The 22,565-nt window shown below is 42.0% G+C and overlaps 1 protein-coding gene across 3 annotated transcripts in view; it reads right to left on the reverse strand.

The window, feature by feature from the left end:
* The window catches only part of PLCL2 (phospholipase C like 2), a 193,920-nt gene that overhangs the window by 55,827 nt on the left and 115,528 nt on the right, over positions 1–22,565 (reverse strand). The window contains exon 4 of one of the 3 annotated variants that reach the window (XM_019497973.2): positions 19,999–21,783. The exons of the other annotated variants lie outside the window; for them this stretch is intronic. Coding sequence (XP_019353518.2) covers positions 21,712–21,783 — 72 coding nt within the window. The 3' untranslated portion in view covers positions 19,999–21,711. Of the gene's footprint in view, positions 1–19,998; positions 21,784–22,565 lie in introns of those variants that run through there. 3 annotated transcript variants of the gene reach the window in all.

Genomic DNA, 22,565 nt, shown 5'->3' on the forward strand with positions numbered 1-22,565 from the left:
AACAACAAAAAAAACTTCCTTTTTTTTGTATTGTCAAAAAAGAGTGAAAACTAAGTGCTGTCTTTTCTTGATGGCTGCATTGAGTCTATCCAGGGATGCCTCAAATCTAAAAATGTTGAAAACCACTGTTATAGATGTTTTTAAGATGCAGAATTTGCTTGTTTCAACATTTATGCCAGGAAGTGTATGTATGTTTGTTTCTGTAATGGGCTTGGAGGGGGTGGGGGAGGGGCGCAGAAGGAAGGAGATAGAGAGGGAGGGAAAGCGCATATACCCCCATTACAGCCTGCACAATGGTGGAGGGAGGGAGGGAGGGGTGCAGCCGTGGTTGAAGGAATTTTGGGGGGGGGCCGCAGACAGCTATGCCGAAGTCTAACAGTCCAGGTTTAGATATATCTTAAAGAACTTTTCAGTATTTGTTAAATTCAAGGTATTTATATAGTTAACGTAAGGAAGTTAACTAGATTACTGTAGATACTAATAACTGTATCCACAGTAAAATGACCAAAGTAAGACAGTGAGAGTAAAAATCTACAAGTCTGAAAAGACAGGCCACATCTTCATTCTGCAAGGATGGCAACACTTTTCAGACCATCAGTGTTCAGTTTACATTATATTTTTCTATACATGAATCAAAACCTCATTTCCTATCTGTCTTGATGAAAGTAACCTGAGCTCTGCAGATATGGTTCTTCCTCCAGACAATACAAATGCAGTCACTATGATTTTCTTCACCAGGTGTTTGACCACGTCACCCCTTTTTTATCTTTTGAACAAGTGCCTATAGCTCCACAGGATTAGTTTCTTGTGACACCCATAACTCTGTCTTTTCCGAGTTACGCTATTTGCCGTTATTTTTTCTGTGTTCCCTTCCCCTTTCCTTCCTGACTGACACCAACTTCTGTGCTGTCTCCATCCACAACTGCCTCTGCCAGCCCCAACACACAATACACCTTTCCTGAGTAAAAGCCACTACTCCAGACCAGAGGTCAGCAACCTCTTGTCAGTGGAATGAAGCAGCTCAGGCCAAAGGCAGGCTGGTGGAAGGACCCATTCCCCACCATTGCTGCTTCTCCTTGCTGCCCAGTTGTACTGCAGCATGGGCAAAGTGCCTGGCTACAGTACAGGTAGAGTCCTTCACTGCCAAATACTGCCAAAGCCACTGCTCTGCAAAGTGGATCCAATGGTCCAGCAGAGCAGGTTGCCAATCCCTGCTGTAGACATATTCATGTCATTCATGAAGAGACACAAAGAGATGCCATAACCCATCTCTGGGTTTATCTTGTAAATCATGTTGCACACCTAACCATGCTAAAACTGCAACACCCTGAATCCCCCTTAAAAATATCTCATGGAACCGCAGGCAGTCAAAAAAAAGATTAAAATAATGGAATGAGAAAATACAGCTGTAATTTAAGTGATATTTATATAACTTTTAATTCCTTCAAACTTTCATATTTTAGTGGAAGCCGTTGATTATATTCTCTAATCCAATGTTTCTCAATCAGGGTGCCGCAGCCCAGAGATCCTTTGAAGGGTCTGCTGTTATACCTATTGAGAAGTAGCCGACTATCACTGACAAACATAACGGGGTAACAGGCCTATTTTACACAATTAACCTCTTAAAAGTTCATAGACATTAGGGCTGGAAGGGACCTCGCAAGATCATTGGGTCCAGCCCCCTGCCCAAGGGGCAGGAAGTCAGCTGGGGTCAGATCACCCCAGCAAGATAAGCATCCAGGCATTTCTTAAAGGTATCCAGAGCAGGTGCTTGCACCACTGCTGGAGGGAGTCTATTCCAGACTCTGGAGACTTGGACAGTAAAGAAGTTTTTCCTTATATCCCGTCTAAAAGGGTCTTTCAGCCATTTGTGACCATTAGACCTTGTCTTCCCTTGGAGTGCTCTGGTGAACAGATGTTCTCCCAGTTCCTGATCCACACTCCTTATATACTTAGTAGCAAATTGCCTGTCAAGAATGACAGGGGGGTGGGCAGGGACAGCACCCCGCGTTCAGCCCTGCGCTGCCCCCCCTCCCCGTTGCTCTGTGTGAGGCCCCACTCCACCCTTCCTCCACACCGCTTCGGGTCCGGCCTCTCTCTAGCCTCCCCCGCCCCAGCCACTCTGTGTCCACCTGGCCTGCATCTCCCTCCCTGCCTACCACCTCCCCCTCCCTCCTGGCTGTTCTGGGGGGTGTCAGAGCCAGAGGGTGCCACCACCATGACCCCTCCCCTTCACCCTCAGGCAAGGAGGTGTGGGGAAGCCCCACTGCTCAGGCGGCCAAGGCGTGTTTGCCGCTGCCACAAACTTCCCCAGCAGTGGCTCGAACTTGGGCCCACATAGCCTGGGCCATGCAGCCAATCTCCACCCACCCTCTCAGCAGCACATGCGCAGCTGCCCAAAAGCATTATGGACAGACAGACACACAGACTAAGCCTTTTATTATACAGGCAGTCCTCGGTCTTATGACACAATTGGTTCCTGAAAACCATGTCTTAAGTCAAAACGTTGCAACTCTGACCCAATTTTCTCATAAGAAACAATGTTACAAATGGGAGATTGGTTCCTGAACCAAGGCCCAATACCCTATTTTCACCAAAAATACCCCAGAATTTTGTACTCAACCAATTATAGATGAGTAATATAGCTACATTAATGTATTTATATTGTAAATAGCAATCATATTGATTTGGAAGGACTTCTTTGAAGTGACTTTGCTGGACTTTTTGAAGGGCTCTTGGTTGGAGTCTTCTCAGGAATCTTGGCTGCAGGCTTATCTGGAGTCTTGTCTGCTTTCTTAAAGAAAGTGTCCAAGGCAGTTTGGACAGATGTTCTCCAGGGAGATGGGAGACATAGCAAACTTGATCGCTGGAGTGGTGTCACATCAGATGAAGCGTTGTAAAGTTGAAACTGATGTCAGAAAGTTGAAACAGGGTGTCAATTTATAAACGTAAGTGCGAAACGTTGTAACTCGAAATGCTGTAAATCAAAGACTGTCTGTATTAGAATAGGCTGCCACCAAGTCACCCCTGACATGAACGATGTGTGCCCCCGGAGGCTGGGGGCACATGACGACTGCTCACAGGCAGCAGTGGGGGCATGGAGGCCACCGCCTATCTCAGGGGGTGCACCTGCATGCACCCCCTACATGTCACCAATGACCCCTGAACTTTCGCTTCTCCAGGCTGAAGTGTCCCATGCCTCTCAGCCTCTCCTCATAAAGCCCATTCTCTTGGCCTCTAATCATGCACGTGGCTCTCCTCTGGCCTGTCTCAAGCTTCTCCACATCCTTTCTAAAGTGGGGAGCCCAGAATTCGATGCAGTACTCCAGCTGCAGCCTTACTAAGGCTGAATAAAGTGGGTCTTGCTTGAGATGCATTGGTTGTTTTTCCTTTTATTTATTTTTTTAAACAGAAGCATCATTTTAACTTAACACTGTAGTACCAAGACGTGGCCAATCATTATTGTGTTCATTTCTCTTCTGGTATCCCTTCCCCTATCCTTGATTTTAGTTTGTTAGGGAAAGGATTTCTGCTCCTGTTTATTTCAGTGATAATTAACAGCCCAGCCCTGTTCTAACTGATGTCAATAGAAAATGTCTCATTCACCATAGGCAATACCACAAACTAGTAAAATGCTTTTTTGACAATTTAAAATAAAATCTGTCTAATCCTGTACTTTGCTGCCTACAATGTATTTAGGACTAGCTAAAAAAGGGAGTTTTCCTACAGGAATAGTTTTCATAGTTTTGGCAATATCTCTACTCTTATGAATTCACTCACTTGATAATCCCTTCTGTGACAAAGTTCTAGCTTACAAACTGTAATTGACTGTTCATAGTATGAGATGAGTTGTATAGCCCTGGTCAGGGGGCTGCATGCTGAACTGGGCATGAGCTACAGGCCACACACCATGTAGGCTGCATGTCATGGGCACCCTGAGACTCCCACACAGGGAGTCTCCTCCCATCTATGTTTCCACTACACAGGTAGTAAGTCCCCCTCCCTCCCCACCCCACCTTGGAGTGGGCTCACCAGAGTCCCTATCACCATGCTGCTCTGCCTCAGAGACCATGGCTGCCACACAAGCATTAGCAACGCAGGGAGAGGCTGCTGGTCTACGGGCCACACATTAACCCCTCATAGGCCAGGTGTACAGGGCTAAATACAGACAGTCAAAAACCCAGAGGCTAAATCAATTCAATCTTCACAGGTTAGTCTAAGCTGTGTAGATTGAACCCATAAGTAAGTTGAACAGACATTCACTTTTGATTCCAGAAATGCAGCCACAAGCCTGCAGTGGCTCGGACCAAAAGCTGTGAGGTGCTAGAGCACACGTGCTTGCTCAGCTAGAGCAGACAGCTTGGGCCAAAGATAACCCTCTCACTATGCAAAAGTGGGTTTGTGGGGAAGTGCAAAACATCCTGGAATGCTGGGGGACTGAGTTAACTTGAATCTGGAGGGGATCTGGGACAGAAGTTCAATAAACTGATTTAACCTAAATCATTTAAGTATGATACTACATTCATCCAGGTTTATATCAAATTGGTTTCAGACATTTTTAAAGCAGTTTATATGTATTAAACATCTGTTGTGTTACAGATTTGAACCAGTTTCCAATCATTTATACTGGTTTATGCATAATTTCAGTCTCTAGCCCAGCTGGACAGCCCTTGTGTAGCCCATCCAAAATTACTTGATTTGCGGAACACTGGCAGTGCATTGTGTTAGCCTCCTATCATATTGCATGTATACAATATTATTAGACTTGCATCAGTTCAATTCTAACCCAAACACTGGTATTTTTTATATTCAGGACACCTTCCACTGTTGCACATAAATCAGACATACTCATTAATATTTAGAAATAGTGGGCATGTCTACACAAGACTCTTTATTGCACAGTAGAGCTAATTACTGCACAGTAAGCATCTGTTTCTACACGTGCAGATGCTTACTGCACAGTAATTGGCTCTAATGATGAGTAAATTTGCTACCTGCAAATGCATGTAGAAAATTTACTCAAAATTAGTAACTGTGCAGTAGTGCACGTGAAGAATCCTGACCAGGATTCTTTCCAAATGTGCTCCCAGTCAGCCAGGCAGCAGGGAGTGGTAGCTTGCTCCCTGACCCCAGGAGTTGCCTGCTGCCAGGGCATGGGGACAATGTCCCCCTGCCTCAGCAGCAAGTGACTTGCAGCCCCAACTACATTAGCATGGGGTCAGCACTAGGAGATCCTTATCTTTCAGCTCAAGCTCCACTGTGGCAGGACCCCGGCTGGAAGATCCTTATCGTGGATCAGGACTTGGGAGGTCCCTGTTTGCTGGGACTGGGGAGTTTGTTCCCTGCCCTGTTCTGTGATGACAGAGCTGGGCAGGCAAAATGCTCTCCAATGTGTTCCCTGCCCAACTCCACAATTGTTCTCCAGGGTCTCCAGCCCCACAATTGCAGAGTGGAGGCTGGAAACTATCCCAGTCAGGAGCAGGTCCTAATCCTGTGCCCTGACTGTGTGATTAAGGCATGGGGCTTGAAAAGAGATGCAGGGGTGAGGAAAGTCCCAGCCCCCTTCCCCATCCCCTGGTGCGACAGCTAGGAGAATAGGGCTGGGACCTGCCCCTCCCCTGTAGCTCTGTCCAAGTCCTCTGACTCTGACTGGGGAGCTGGGGCCAAGAGTTCTCTGCTGCCTCCCAGGGGCAGGAGCAATGTCCCAGCCCCCACCAGGAAACAGCTGTCTCTTGGCCCAGTGCTCCCTGCCAGCCCCTGGGCTAGCACTCAGGAGGAGCCTAAAGCTCCCCCTGGCTGCTGCAGGAGGGCTGTGCAGGGTCAGACTGCTGCCATGAACAGTAAATCTGCTCCTGACACCCTGCATGGGGCCATTGCTCAACAACTCAAGAGAGCTGGTTACTGACACCCAGGAGAAAGCTGAAATCCTGAATGACTACTTCGCCTCATTCTTTCACCAGACAAAGGGCAAAACCATGAGCACAGTAGGAATAATCACCTTCCTACTATTGTCGTAGAGCTAGTGTATGACCAATTAATAAACTTAGATGTAAACAAGTCAGCAGGACCGGATGATCTGCATCCGAGAGTGCTGAAGGAACGGGCTGAAGTCATTGCAGAACCCCTGGCAAAACTCTTCCACAACTTGTGGCACTGGAGAAGGAAAAGGGCCAATGGTGTGCCCATCCACAAGAAGGGCAGGAGGGAGGACCCAGGTAACTATAGGCCAATCAGCCTAACTTCCATCCTACAGAAAATCCTGGAAAAGTTCATCAAGGAGTCTATCTGTGATAAGCTTTCAGAAGGTAAGATTCTGAATGACAGCCAGCATGGCTTCGTCATGGGCACATCTTGCCTTACTAATCTCATCTCCTTCTACCAAGTAACTCGCCACCTGGACACTAGAGAGCAGGCTGACATTGTATACCTTGACTTCCAAAAGGCCTTTAATCTAGTATCCCACAATATCCTTGCAAGAAAATTGGAGGATTGTAGGCTTAACTCCAAGACAGTCAGGTGGGTGAGAAACTGGCTGCAGAATAGAACCTAGAGTTGCAGTGAACAGCTCTGTGTCATGCTGGCAAGAAGTGGGCAGCGGTGTCCCGCAGGAATTGGTGCAGTACTTTTCAACATCTTTATTAATGATTTGGACGTGGGGGTGAACAGCTCACTGGCCAAGTTCGTGGATGACATCAAGTTATGGGGAAGCATGGTCATACTTCAAGATAAGCTACAGATACAGGCAGACCTAGACAGGCTAGCAAGTTGGGCGGATTGGAATCTGATGAAGTTCAACATCAAGAAATGTAAAGTGCTCTACCTCGGGACATGCAACCCCCAACACACCTACAGGCTTGGCAGTACCAAACTGAATTAGTACCATGAATGAAAGGGACATGGGGGGGGTAATAATAGACCACAGTATAAATATGAGCCAGCAGTGCGATGCTGTAGCCAGTAGGACAGATAATACTCTGGCATGCATCAATCGATACATCTCCAGCAAAACCAAGGAGGAGATTATTCCGCTCTACTCAGCACTGGTAAGACTGCAACTGGAGTACTATTTCCAGTTCTGGGCTTCACACTTTAAGAAGGACATGGACAAGCTTGAGAAAGTCCAAAGAAAAGCCACCCATATGATCAGAGTCTTAAAAGGCAAGCCATATGAGGAAAGGCTGAGTGATCTGGGACTCTTCAGCCTGAGGAAAAGGAGGCTAAGAGGGAACCTCGTAGCAGCTTACCTCTACACTAGGGGACTACATCAAGGGCTTGGTGAGCAACTGTTCATCAGGGCACCCAAGGGAAAAACCAGGAGTAACAGCCACAAACTCCTGGACGATCAATTCAGGCTCAACATTAGGAAAAACTTCTTCACGAATCAGGGTGTCCAGACTGTGGAATAAGCGCCCTCCAGAGGTGGTGCAATCACCTACCCTGGAAGTCTTCAAAAGGAGACTAGACAGTCATCTTGGTGGGGTCACCTGACTCCAGTTATCTTTCCTGCTTGGTGCTGGGGGCTGGACCCGATGACCTTCCAAGGTCTCTTCTGGCCTTACAATCTATGAATTTATAGACACCTGCCCAGAAGCATTTACTCATGAGTAGTTTACTCGTGAGTAAATTGCTGCCAGATCAAATGCACATGTAGACATACCCAGTGAGGAACAAGTCTCAAAAGCATAATAAAAACTGTTCCTTAGTATAAGTGTTATACTTATACTAACATAGAAGAGGTAGCGAAGTAAAGATTCTTTAAATAGTTATACTCTATTTTTTATCTATATATTGTATTTGCAAAATAGTTCAGGTAAATTAATTTCTCAGATGGGAGGAAATTTAATCAAATAGTAATAGTTGTTTTAATACCCCTGTATCCTGGAGAGATTAGACCAGGTTCCATTATAATGCCCTACATGGGTACTTCAGAGCTTTGACTTTGAAAACTGTTTGGCCTGTAAATTGATCATTTTACTCTTAAATCACAGTACTTGAAGAAAATTGTCAATCTGTTTTCATACGTTAGGTTACTAAAAGTACTCTGACAGGAAATGTTGACTTTTTCTAGTCCAGTGATTGAAGGATTTGAAACAAACTAACTAACTAACTAACTAACTAACTAACTAACTAACTAACTAACTAACTAACTAACTAACTAACTAACTAACTAACTAACTAACTAACTAACTCATTGAAAAGCTGTGCAGGGCCTTTATTAAAAAAAAAAAAAAAAGCTTGCGATTAAGCAAAGGTGTTTTTTCCTGTTAATTTTAGGACCAAGTCTGGTCCTATCCATTTCAAAGGGAACAACAAGTTCTCTCCTGTTCTCACTGATGTCAAAAGAAGTGGTGTGTGCATGTCTGTGTATAACTGAACATTTTTTATATATACTCAATGCTGTGTGTATGAGTACAGTGGCCTCTAGTAGTTACTATTAACTTAGAAAAAGTATATGATCTGTTCATCAGGCTAGTTTTAACAACAATTAACTTTCTGTACTGAAGATCAGCAAAACATACCTTCTTTTGCTTGATCAGACGGAAATGGAAAAAGTATGTGTGTACTGAAAACATAAGTCTCCACTCTGAGACTCAGATGGAAAACAAGAGTCTTTTGTAGCTTGTTATGAGTCAATCCTCAGTTTTAGCATTCTCTAACAAGATTTACATATGTTTTCACAACTACAGATAAAGATAATTAATGAAAACGTGACACTGAACTGGATCAAAATAAAAGTAAAAATATTTCCAAATATTGTTAAGATAGGAGACAACTTGCATAGTCATTCATTATTTAAAATTTATCATTGAGTTCAGAGTGCTGAATGTTCCCATTATTTCCCCCTCTTAAGAATATGCTGCAGTAGAATGGGCAATCTGATGACTGAAAACTAGATGAAACATTTTCAAAACAAGTATGCATTACATGTTAGAAAATGAGAACGAGAACATTAGGTTGAAAGGTCTCAAAGTAATTCAACTCAAGGCTATTCTCTGTCTCTGAAGCAGTCGGAGAAGATTCTGGATCTGGATGTGATCTAGGAAATAATCATTCAGGCTACTGTGCAACTGTGTTGACACATTCCCAACATGGATTACAGCCACTATGAAACATGATGGCCCCATGGATATGACTAAAAGCACGGTCATATGCATCTAAATAAGAATAGAGGGCCCAATCCTTTATCAACTGATATCAAGGAGAAGAAGAAAACTCATCCCAAGAAAAAACTCATGCCATTTCCCCCTTTTAGTATTATTTCCATATTGTACTTAACATATACCCTGTGCCCCCCTTATATACATTGCATGTAAATACGGACTGAATTACTTATTTCTAGACTGCTGTAACATATAACATTTTTTAGATATCAAAGCCAAAGTGATGACTTTAAGAAAATGTCAGTTCGGGATTGCTCAATCTTACCGTAAATAAGTGTTAATGAAGACCATCCTGCCTTTCTGTGCATCAGCAGAGCTCTTACCGAGCACATAGATTCTGTATCCCCAAACAGAAAGGTTTTACTGTCCTGAGTGTGCATCTATTTTACCAGATCATTCTATACTTAATTAAGTACATTGAAGATTAAATATTAGTATTTTAAAGATATTACCATTCATTATCAAAGAAAAAAACGCAGTGATATCAAGTACAGACAGGTGTTGTCAACAGCAGAAAATGTCAGTCATTTCTTGAAGACCTAGATAATAACTACAGTAAGTGAATATACACTTTTTATTTTTAAACGGAAAGTTAACTGGTTCTTTGTGCTGGTTTTGTTTGTATGGGCTGTGTGCATGTACCCAGATAGACTGGCTGATAGAACACTGGAAGAGTGAGAGAGAACATCAGGCAGAAGATGGTACCCTGGGTGTGAACATATCTGTAAACAGGTTTGATACTGCTTGCAAGATAGATTGGGCATTTTTATACATGCTTCCAGACATGGTACCAGGTGCTTTAATTAGGACAGATCACTAATTAAAAGTGCCAGCACATCATGTGTATCAGCGTTGCTGTATATCCTTGTGCTGAAAAAATGGTGGTGAGGCGCTTTAAACTAAAGCTCATCAGACATGCTTTATTTCAAAGCCTACTGACAACCTGTCCCCTTCCTGGGAAGGGGAGAGGACAAGCTATCAAGTAGTGGGCTCCCGCAAGGGCGAGGGTGGCCCAGCAGCTTTTTAATGTCTCCTGGCTGGACAGCTCACCAGTGTCATTCTCCTGCCAGAGTGCTGAAAGACCTGTACAATCCAACTTCCAGGCTATTTTTCTTCAGAGAAGTTCTTATTTCCAAACTTGGAAATCTTAAGAAGAACGTTCTCACAAAGTGCTGCTCCCATTTTCCTGTCTTTTCAAGTCTCAGAACTCCAAATATACTTGAAGAAATGGGAAGTGAACACATTTTAGAATGCAAAAGATTATAATTCAATAGCCAAAACAGCCTTTAGAGTGGCAGTCGCAAAAATGCTGGTATCCTTTGCAACATTTTTAAGAGTACTGAACTAAGGAGACTCCCATCTTTTTTGCATTAGTAGGAAATACCATCTATGCAAACATTCAGTTTATACTGCAGATAGTAGAAGAAAGCTTTATATTTTAAATGATGGTGTCAAATGTTCTGGAAGTTGAGAAACAGAACATGAGCAGCTGTGATAAAATTCTTATCTACATTATCCAACATCTAGTATCTGTGCACCAAAAAACCTTGCTTAGTACTGGTACCATCAAACAGCTACCATATGTTGTTTTCTTCAGAGTGACAAAGAAATGTACTGGATTATATTTTACTCTAATTTGCAACTGATGAACTAATCTGAATAGGAAATAAATGTACTGGAAAAAACCCTCCGAGGATTCCAAATACATTTTCAAATATCAGGATGCAAGTATCTGTATTCCTAAATGGAATTGCCCATAGATAAGATTTTCTGAAATAGCCCCATCTTCTGACGTACCACTAGTAGCATGCAGGGCGGGAATATATTACTGTTGGCTAACCACCAATGTCTTCACCGCCACCACATTTATCCTATGCAGAGCATGACTCAATGAACAGTGCTAAAAACAGTAGCAGCTGGGTTGTACCAGTTATCCTCAGCACTGTTAGCACTGATAGGTCACACCAGTACAAAAGCAACAGGAGGAGAATTTAAGTAAATCCTCAGTTTATGAGGGAGTGCAAAGCAAAGAACTAACATGCTGGAATCAGGTATAGCAGGGCTTTCAACTTGCCACCATACAGCTGGAAAATTAATCACCCACCTCAACCTCCAGTTCAAGTATTGTGCTCTAAGTTAGTACACCTTCTAGACAGTAAGGCTTTGCACCACCTGAAAGTTAGGAACTTCACCTTTCCATCACTGGAAATGCAAAGTTTGCATGATGGGGACCCTTTTCCTAAGAGTAGTCCTGAATAAGCAATTCGGGAGGGGGGAAAGACTTCCTCTGATTAATTCTCTTCCTCCATCCCTTTTACTTTTTATGCCAGTTTTCTTTATCTTTCAGAACAAGTTATGCAGATAAAACAAAATTTGGCTTTATCCTAGACAGATATTTACAGGCAACTGGCTTACACTACTTACCTAACTCAACTGTGTGCAAGTTGAATAACTGAAACTAAATCAGATTATTCCTTTGGCATTCATACCTAATGAATGCATGTAAACCAAAAATTAATTTTCAGGTTGGCTATCTTGATTGGTGATGTAGACACCACCAATTAAAAAACTTTGAATGCCAAGCTTTGTGGTAAAAAGCCAAGCATTGGTAAAAAGACAGCAATCAATAATAACCTCATTACATATCAGCTGTGGTTTGGCCCAGACAGTCAAAGTCGATTTATAATGAAGTGTAATTGATCTTTCTACTGCTTCAAGTGCTGCTCAAAAGTGCCTGTATAAGAAAATATAACAGCTTCTGGGTGTTATTTCTGTATACAAGCACTCGTCACCCATGCTCTACTTCTTGGAAAAGACTTAGAATCAAACTAAATTTGCTCGATGACAGTGATTTGTTTAAAAAGCATGCCTTTCACAGAAATCATATTTGCAAACTAAACCAAAAACATATTTCCCCGAGAAAAATAGTATATTGTATATTAGTTATTCTATGCCCAATGGTGCCTTTAACAAACCACCCACACTGCAGGCATTGCAGACAAAATCTCCAGAGAAGAATTCCTTCCTGAATTCACTAGCATATTATGGGACCACATGTGATGCTCTAGGGAGTGAGTCAAATCTCATTGTCCCCCCTCACCCTCTTTAGGATTTTACATTCCCGAATTTAAGGTGAAGTCACTTTTTTTGGGAAGTGGAAGCACCGCATTTATACCCTACTACTGTGCAAGAACATAAGGGCCTCCTTACACTTACTCCTTGGGAGAACCTCAGAGAGAAGCAAGGAAAAAAACTGTTCCTGAATTTGCAGGGTTCCAAAAACAGAAGGAAAGTAGTAAAAACAGTCAAAACTACCATGGTAACAAAAAATTCATGAAAGCAACAAATAGTTTACAAAGTCCCAACTAATAAGTAAGTTTATACATGCTTCTCAGTTCATTGTGAATACACCATTCAGGAAAGACAATGGCTAGAGTATATAGCCAAGATGCTCCAATATGTAAGGGCTGTCATCTTCTCCACCTTAAAGACATTAAAATCCATTTTAACTTCAACAGTCATTAGTTCATGCTTCATAAATATCTGACTCCAGTGAAATAAAAAGAAAAGGGGAAACATGGTATATGAACAAAGCTTAATCTATACAACTGTATTGTAAACTGATGAAAAATTCAAAGTAAAAAAACCTGAAAAAACACATCATAAAATCACCAAGAAAAACATCCCAAGTCACCCCGGAAAAAAAAATAGGTCTAATTCAGTGTTATCTTTTAAACTGTTTATAGCTGAGATAATTAGCTGTGAGGGAACTGGAAGATAGAAGAAAAGAGAAACATGGAGTGTACACCATCCATGACCATATATTGAAATCGGACAATCTTTCACTTTGATGTAGTTATCACCAGCACAGATTTCCCTTTAGCACAGAGAAAAAGTCACATTCTGCATCATGTGGCACTAGAGCCTGACTATCAAACAACAGTTAGCATTTGAATCTACCTCTGGCAGACTGGGAACCTCACCACAAATCAGATAATACCCTCTATTAACTATGGATTTTGCAGCATAATCTGAATCTGCCCAGATGAGAATGACTGTACTTCTGAAAAAATTAGTGACAGATGATGATTATTTTTTCCTAAAGAACTTGCCCAGGCCATTCACTGTATTTTCCATCAATATTTTTTCTTCTCTTTTTAGAGCAGATTAACATAAATATCTATTAACCATTTCTTAGAATCAAAATCTGTAGATATTTAGTTAACATTGCCAGAGCTATTTGTAATACTAAATTGCAATCAATGATCTTTTTCACTGCTGATGTGCATCTAGTTCTCAAGAAAAATGGTTCTAATTCTATATGGAATTGAGAATGAAAAGGAACATATTATACAAAGTCAATGGCAACAACAACAACAAAGAGCTGTACTTACTGAAATACTGAACTGTTTTGCCAATTTTATAACTTAACTCTTTATGTAATATATGTTCTACCTTGTATCAAATTAGTAAAACACAAAGTAAAGGAAAGTGAAGTATGTAAAATGAAAACCAGAACCCTTGAACTTTCATACATCTGTGTTAAATGTAGTCATGTGTCACTTATGGTCAGTGAGATGACCATATTGTACAGGTAAATAAAGTGTGCAATTTCTTAAAGGTCAGGGAAATAAGTAATTTTTTTAGTTTCAAAATACTTCAATTATGACAAAATTTAGAATACATTGTATGTTTCCTATATCAAATTGTAATAACATGAATAATATTTTCCCTTAAATGCACAGCTACTTGGTAAATCATCCCATAAGCTACACAGCATAAAATGATTTTTATAATACCCTACAGTGGTAAATGGGGAGCAACTAATAATATCAAAGAGAACTGATACAACTAATAGAAACATGGACACCTGATCTTCATTCAGTGGTAGAACAAACCATCCACCAAAGCCTCCACCATAGTTTTTGTGCCAAATCTATAACCAGACCGGCAACAATCAAGGACATCTGAGGTGCACACAGTTGTCTCTCTCTTTCGTATGGCATTTTAGGATTACAACATTCATAGATTAATATCTAAATTTGATAACTATTCAACTACTTCAGGAGTAGCTGCATGGATTCATTTTAGATCACCATTAAATGATTTAACTGAGCCATCATTCACAATGTGTTGCACCATCTGCAAAAACTGCACCACAATGACAACCAGGACTCTTTGATTTTCCATTTATGGAGTGGGTGTCCACATTTTCCATGAAACGTCCAGGTGTAATTCAGGGTGGATGAAATCTTTCTTGGTAGGTCAAATCCTGGCTGGTGGATTGTAGGGTCAGTGACAACATATTTCTGTGGCAGGTATTACCCAGGCTTCCCTTCATCGTTCTTCAATATTCTTGTTATCATCAAGAGCTTCTTGGCTTATTTCCAGAAGGGTTTTCTAGATTTTAGCTTATCCAGTGATGGTGTGGTGGTGTCCTTGTTGATTGGGAGGTTTGGGTTATTGATGGCCTTATGGTATTCCCTCATGTATGTGGCATCGTGGAGGAGCTGTTGGGGAGCAATGTTCGCTAGGACTGGAAGCCATGGCAATGGCATACTTCTTAGCGTTCCTAATATAATTCACATAGTTGCATTTAACTGTGTATCAAGTAGGAGTGCACCAATAGAGAATTTTTGGGTTGATACTGGTGACCAATTTTTAATAAGTCATATTGGCCAATACTGGTCCAATTCAGATAAGCAGCTGAACAGCTTGGAGCGGTGTCTGGCTGGGAAGTGGCAAGGGGGGAGGGAAGGCATGAGGGGTGCAGATCAAGGCCCCTGAGGTAAGGAAAGGAGTGGGGCTGGGGCAGGGGCTGCACATCCAGGGCAGAGTGGAGGTGGGGAAGAGTGGGTGGGGGGGGCTCCCTTCTGCATGCACCCTGGGAGGGCATGGCTGTGTGCCCCCAGATCTGCATATGGGGTAAGGGTGGGCTGGGGATGGGATGGGGCCGGGCTCTTTCTTTCTGGTGGAGGGGTACTGGGTTGGGGCTGTGCTTGCAGCAGGTGGCGGGGGGTGGGGGCTGCAGCCACCCTAAAATTTGCCATAACCCCCTCCCAGCACTGCCACCACCTGTCCCAAGCACAGCCAGAGCCCAATCCCTGCCAGGAAGAGTCTAGTGCTGCCCCTAGCCCCAGCCCACAGTGGTAGCCAGCCATGCCCCACACACAGATCTGGGGGCACATTCCCCCCCCATGCCCTTCCGGGGATTTACATAGCGGTGGGAGCTGCCAACCCTCCCTGTGCCCCCTGGACTAGCCACTCATGGCTCCATCCTGTACCCCGCCCTGGCTGTGCAGCGCCTGCCCCAGCCCCACTTCCTCCCTCACCACTGGAGCCCTGATCTGCCCGCAACCCACGGCCCTTCCCTCACAACAAACTTACCAGCCAGACCCAGCTGCTCTCTACGCTGCCAGGCTGAGCTCCTGGTGGCCTGCATGCTGTGCTGTGGCTGCTCACATGCATAGGGCATTTATCGGTGGCATTAATTGGCAACCTCAGCCAAAAAAGCCAATTGCTGATTCAGTCAATTTTCCTTTTATAGGTACCATTCTGATATGGGACAGATGTATCAGTGCACCTCTAGTATCAATAATCTTTGTGTGCATGCTTTTGTTCCAGGCTAGGGAGCAATATTCTATTGAAGAGAAAAACAGTGCTACAGTAGCCATTCAAAGCATGGTTGCGTTTATCACTTATCAACCTTCTCAGTGTTTCTGATGGACCGATATGATGACTATACAAGCTTAAGTGAGCTTAACTTGACATTGCAAACACTATTGTGAAAAATGGGATTTACATTTTGTACATGTCACTAACTCCCTGAAAATGTTAAGGGCAAACCAAGGCAGTTTATTTTGACACTTTTCATTTCCCTAAAGTGACTTAGGTCTACAGAGCAAAGGAAGATGCGACTATAGCATGGGCAAGCATACCTCTGCTAGTTAGATTACAGCTGCTGCAGGCATTTCTACCCACAATTTGTCAGCACTTTTATTTGCTGTGTAAACATGCCCTAACACAAAAGAGTCATTAAATATGACTATCTAAACAATACTTTTATTGCAAGAATGACCAGAATAAAGAAAATTAGTTCTCCCTAATGGACTTGAAGGGGTTGGGACTTTAGCAATCTAAATGAAGCTTGAAAATTGATCAGTCACACACCAGAAGAGAAAAACCTTACTTAAGAGCAAGGTTCATCTAGGCTCTCCTGCTCTCTCATAGGCCAATCAGCCTTGCACAGTAAAAGGACTGCAGGCAGCAAGAGATTACCATGGTTTTATAAACTACTATACAAAGCCTTTGCTTTAGGCCTAGGCAAATTAAACTGCAGAATCCTTCATTCCCAGGAAGGAAATCTGTACTTGTGCTGTAGAGGGAATATGCTGTAGAGGTTCTGAACTAAAAAACAGTGACTGGATACTGGCCAGGCCCAGCTAACTTGAAAGCACAAAGGTCCAATTACAGCAGACCAGTAATCAAACAAAAGTGGGGCTCAGCCAGACCCAATACATTTTTAACAAGAAACTTAAGATTAGATATTAAACGATGGTTGCACTGATTATAAATGCCCCTTTCTAGAGCTGAGGTTACATATACATTATGCTCTCATTAAGGGAGGCATTAATAACTTCCACCTAACCTGGACCCATTTCTTTATTCTGTTGCCTTTCATCAGTCAGAAAGACCATGGGTCCAAAGGATAATACGTTGGATAAACAGCTTCTAACATCTCTAGTTCTTCTGGATGACCATTGGTGGCCTAAACTCAACCACAAAACTCTTACTATTTCTCCCCTCAAGATACCATTCTGGATTCACAGAAGCATACTAACTGGTATGAAATACTTTATTTTATTTGCAAAGTAATCAGAAACTGAAATCAGAAACCAAGGTGGGTGATGAAAATTAAGTGAGCATATCTGCTGATCAAGTTTTCCCAGGTGCTGCGAGAGGCAATTATACAACATGAAAAAGAAAGAAGCCAGACGCAACAGCAACATATTTTATAAGCCTGTGCAAGAAACGCATCATTTCCAGATGACTAAACATCTTCAATCCCCTGACTACTACACACAACTCCAAATATGTTTCACAACTTTGCAAAAGAACTTCAGAGAAACTTAGAAATCATCTTCTTCACCTAACCTACTGCAAAAGCGATCAACTCAGGAAGGAAATCACCACATGCTGCAGCTTAAAAGAAAAAAAAAAACCCAGACATCTTCCCAAACATTGTACAATGTATACAAAGAGACTACCAAATATTTTCTACAACATCCATCCAACATAAAAAGAAGAAATGGAACCAATTACTCAAGGAACAATTTCCCCAACAACAAAACAGCTTTCAGAGAAATAACACTAACACCTTACAGCATTCCAACCTCAAACTCGATGAAACTGAAAGAAGCAACCGACCCTCAAATATCATCACACTCTCCATGTACACACTTACCAAAACTGAAAAATCTGTCTCTCTAAAGGCCTGAATTTCTATCCAGAAAGATACCCTAATAAAATACTTTAATGTGGAAAACTAGAAGAATTCTTCTGATGCCTCTGCCTCAAGGAATATTTCCACAACCAAAATGAATCCACTTCCAACAATACTTCATACTTCGACAATAGAGAAGAAAAAAAAATCCCCCTCAGATTGAACACCTCACAGTGGACAAAATTCTAACCTTGACCGCTATATTCACTGCTTCAGGAGAAAGAATGAACGAGGAAATAATCAACACATACCACTATAACAGCCTCTCCCTCTCAGAGAGAAGGGCTGTGGAATCCCTAAGATCTAACCATCAAATAGTAATAAAACCAGCATATAAAGGAGCTATAGTTATCCTTAACCGTGAAGACTACATAAAAAAAAGCCAAAAGAAAACTCTGACACCACCTGCTACAAAAAACTAGAGGAAGATCCTACTCTTCTTTTCATCTTGAAACTCAAAACTTCTATCAAATCATTTCCATCAGAACTACAAGAAAAGCTACAGAACTTGATCTCCTCACTACCCAACCCAGGGACTTTTTACATGCTTCCTAAAATCCACAAACAAGCGAACCCTGGCAGACCCATCATATCCAATCATGGAACCCTCACCAAGGAGGTGTCAGGTTTCATTGAATCCACCCTAAAACCTCTTGTCACCCGAAGAGTGAGTTTTGTCCAAGATACCACCGACTTCCTATGAAAAGTTAAAAACATAGGGCACCTTCCCAGCAACACCCTCCTAGTCACCATGGACGTTACCAGCTTATACACCAACATCCCACACCAGGATGGCATCCAAGCCTGCCTTATATATCTATAAGAGTAAAATTACAACTTAGAGTACAGACCCAAAGATATTACTGACCTTATATACTTCATCCTCACACACAACTTCACTTTCAATAATCAACACTTCCTCCAGGCCATGGGCAAAGCTATGGGCACAGAAATGGCCCCACAATGCACCACGCTTTTTATGATCCACCTGGAAGAAGAATTCTTCAAGGACTGCACTATCAAACCCTTGCTATACTTAAGATATATCGATGACATCATCATTTGGACTGAAAACCTGCAATCTCTAACTGCTTTCCATCAGATATTCAACAAGCATCACCCCTCCATCAGACTATTTATTGAATACTCCAGCACCAACAGTTCCTTTTTAGACACGATGATCACTACCCAGAATGGTAAAATACAGCCCATCATATACGAGAAACCCATAGAGCAACATGCATATCTACACAAAACCAGCAATCACCCTAAACATACCAATAAAGCTATGATATACAGCCTTGTCCTCCAATATCACCAAATTTGCACTGAGGAAAACACCCACAATTGTCACCTCACATATCTCAAATGGACTTTCATTCAACAAGGACACTCCTCCAGAGAGACAGACTGCACTTTTGAAAGAGTCACCCAGATACTACTGTACTGCTGAAGAATTCTTCAGCAGTACAGAAGAAAATCTCCCATGAATCGCACACCACTGGCTATGACATATCATCCCTCCCTGGAACCTATACAGAAAATCCTCAAATGGCAACCCATACTATAAAGATGACCCAATTCTTAAACAGATCTTCCCAAAACCACCTACCCTAGCCTTTAAAACAAGCACCAAACTTTGCCTACCTCATCACCAGAAGCAAACTTCCTACAGCCCAAAACACAACAAATGGATCCAGACCATGACATGACAAGAAATATAATCTGCCACCATATCTCCACTACCCCCACAATTACTACACCCCACAACAGAATCATCACCAGTCCTGGATCTTACAACTGCACCTCCAAAAATGTTATATATCTCATCCAGTGCATCAAATACCCTGATGGAAAATCTGTAGGAGAAACCAAACAACAACTGCATACCAGAATGGATGCACACCGGAAATCTATCAAAGATAAGAATATCCAATTACCTGTGGGGGCACATTTCTCACAAGAAAACCATTCTCTCTCCAATCTCTTGGTTCTAATCCTCAAAGGGAGTTTACAAAACACCTTTCACAGACAAGCCTACAAACTTCACTGCATTAGTCTACTGGATACAAAAAAAATCACGGACTAAACATAGACATTGTATTTATGACACATCATAACTCGCCTTAATTGGACTCCTCAGGTAACCTCTCCACTTTGTACCAGCTATATTCATTCCCTTTTCCTCCCCCCGCCCCGTGTCTCATCCATTGACTACAGCTGCAGTCATTCCCCTTCTCTCTCCCCCCCCACCCCATCTCTCATCCATTGACTACAGCTGCAGTCATTCCCCTTCTCTCTCCCCCCCCTCCCCCCCCCCCCATCTCTCATCCATTGACATTTTCACTGACTGGCTTTCTTGCACACATACTGGCCTCTGGCTGCTTTACTATTCGATCAAGGAAGAGCACAGACCAACTGCAGATACTTCCTCAGCCTGACAAGGGGTATCTATACCTGAAAGCTTGCAAAGAAGAATTTTTCCAACTATCTGAGTTGGTCTAACGAAATATATCAGATTAACCAAAGAACCTTGTCTGTGGAAGAGGCAATGAACTTGTTTTTATTTCCCACACAGCTTTATCTTACAGAGTTCAGTTACTCTTTATAGCACAATAGATCAGCTTCAGTCCAATATTTCTACCATAAGAGTTCAACTCCCCTAAATTCTTCTGTTGCAAGCCATGATAAGCTGTGAAGGTAAAGTTCTGTCAGTGGCCATAAACAAAAGATTACTGTAACATCCTACAATAACCATTATCTCACAGCCTAGCAAATAAAGGTTATCTTCTCTCAGACTCTACCAGTACTGCTCTGACTCCATTAAAGTGGGCAGTCCAAATGGAATTGCTTGTCCCAACAGAACAGATAGCCCCTAAGGTAAAAATGCAGCAAATTCATAGTTTCATAGTTGGTAGGGTCAGAAGGGACCTGAGCAGATTATCAAGTCCAACCGCCTGCCATGGCAGGAAAGAGTACTGGAGTCAAACAACCCCGGCAAGGTGTTCATCTAGCCTCCTCTTAAAGACCCCCAGGGTAGAAGCCAGCACTACTTCTCTTGGAAGTTGGTTCCAGATCCTAGCCGCCCTGACAGTGAAGTAGTGCCTCCTGATATCTAGCCTGAATCTACCCTCTGCTAGCTTGTGACTGTTATTTCTTGTCACTCCTGGGAGTGCTGGGGGGAACAGGGACTCCCCCAATGCCTGCTGGTCCCCCCTGACTAGTTTGTAAATTACTTCATATCACTGTCTTAATTTGCCACTATCTAACCTACAATATCAGTTTAGCCATGTATATGAGTTCAACCTGTAACCGTCTATAATAACCACATGACTACTTATAATAAAGACAGAACACTACCATTATTTTGAGGATTCATCATCCAAGTGCATGCCAGGGTCAGCAAGCAAAATCAGTTTTGGTGACTTCAAACACTTATGGCCTCTATCAACTAACAAGATGGCTTTTATTTGCATCAATATGCAGAAGTAAATGAAGACCAGTGGCAGCTAGACCCTATCTCTAGGAAGCACAAATTAAACAGGGTGCTTAATTTGATAAAAGTGGACATTGGAATCAATGATACTTGGTTAATGGATAGTGCCAGTTTCCCAATTTACATGGCTACCTGTGTTACTTGCAGACATGTTAAGTGGCTTAAGCATATTGAACCAAAAACCTGACAGATGCCAACTGCATCAAAGCTGATCCCACAGTATTATCCAACCAAGTTTCAGTTATTAGCTACCTCATCATTACATTAAAAACTGATGCACAGACAAGCAAGTTCTTTGTGACAGCTGGCTTCTGCTGAATGATGTCCCAGCATATGCTTTGCTGGTGTCATCATACTTATTATTGAACAGTGCTGCAGACTGAAGCCTGCCTCTTGGAACAAGATAAGTATTTTTTCCCTTGCCATTGCACAGTTTTATAAAGTTTTTACTCTTCCCATGAGTTATCCTATAGGGCATAAGACATTAAAAAACATGCAATGGTGTGGAAGAAGCACTTGCCTTATCTCCAGGCTTCAGTATACAGCAGTGTTCAGTGATGGGTGTGATGACACCAGCAGAGTGTATGCTGAAGTATCACACAGAGGAAGCTGCAGTTCATGAACTTGAGGGGAAAAATAAAACATTGTTAAATGCTGAAAAAGATGTTATAAATGTCCATTTTCCTAGTGCCTCAACAAAATATTCTGATCTTTTGATCAAGCTTACAGTGTGTCTTTAAGGAATCTTTTGTACATTCATCAATAGGGGAAAAATAAGTATCTTTGTGTGCTAAGAAACAGATTTATTTTGTTCCTAGTTATATTGCTGCTTTATATTATTCGGAAGGCATTCCTTGACTCACTAATGCATAGACAAAAGTTAAAAATACTTAAACACAAAACAAAACAAAAAAACATTCCTTGGTGAAATACTGGTTCTAATCAAGTCAATGTCAAAATCCTATGACCAGGCTTCTGTCCCTCTCACCCAATTTCTACCCCATATCACTTGCATCTCCCCAACTATGAGTGGCCATTTTATCCATCAAAACAAAAAGATGGAAGGTCCAATCAAATCATCATTGAATTAGCAGATTTTAGCTGAACTCGGCCCTAGAAAACAAGGCAAAGATACCCAAATAGAAATTTCTGAAGTTAACTGATACAATAGTGAATGCAGACCACAGTATACATTCTTGTGTGTGGTATATCTTTATGGCAAGAATATATAAAGTAACAAGTATCCTGAGGTGCTTTTAATTAACTGATCGTCAATTGGCTCATTGTTTCTTCAATAACTATGTTGTTCCTGTGTTACATTAAAGACACTGTCAGTAGTATCATGCATCCCTGTAGAATTGTACTCTTTAGTAATTACTTTATTGCAGACAAATTCTTTTAGTGA

This window comes from Alligator mississippiensis, chromosome 5 (genome assembly GCF_030867095.1).
Source record: "Alligator mississippiensis isolate rAllMis1 chromosome 5, rAllMis1, whole genome shotgun sequence".
Lineage (NCBI taxonomy): Eukaryota > Metazoa > Chordata > Crocodylia > Alligatoridae > Alligator > Alligator mississippiensis.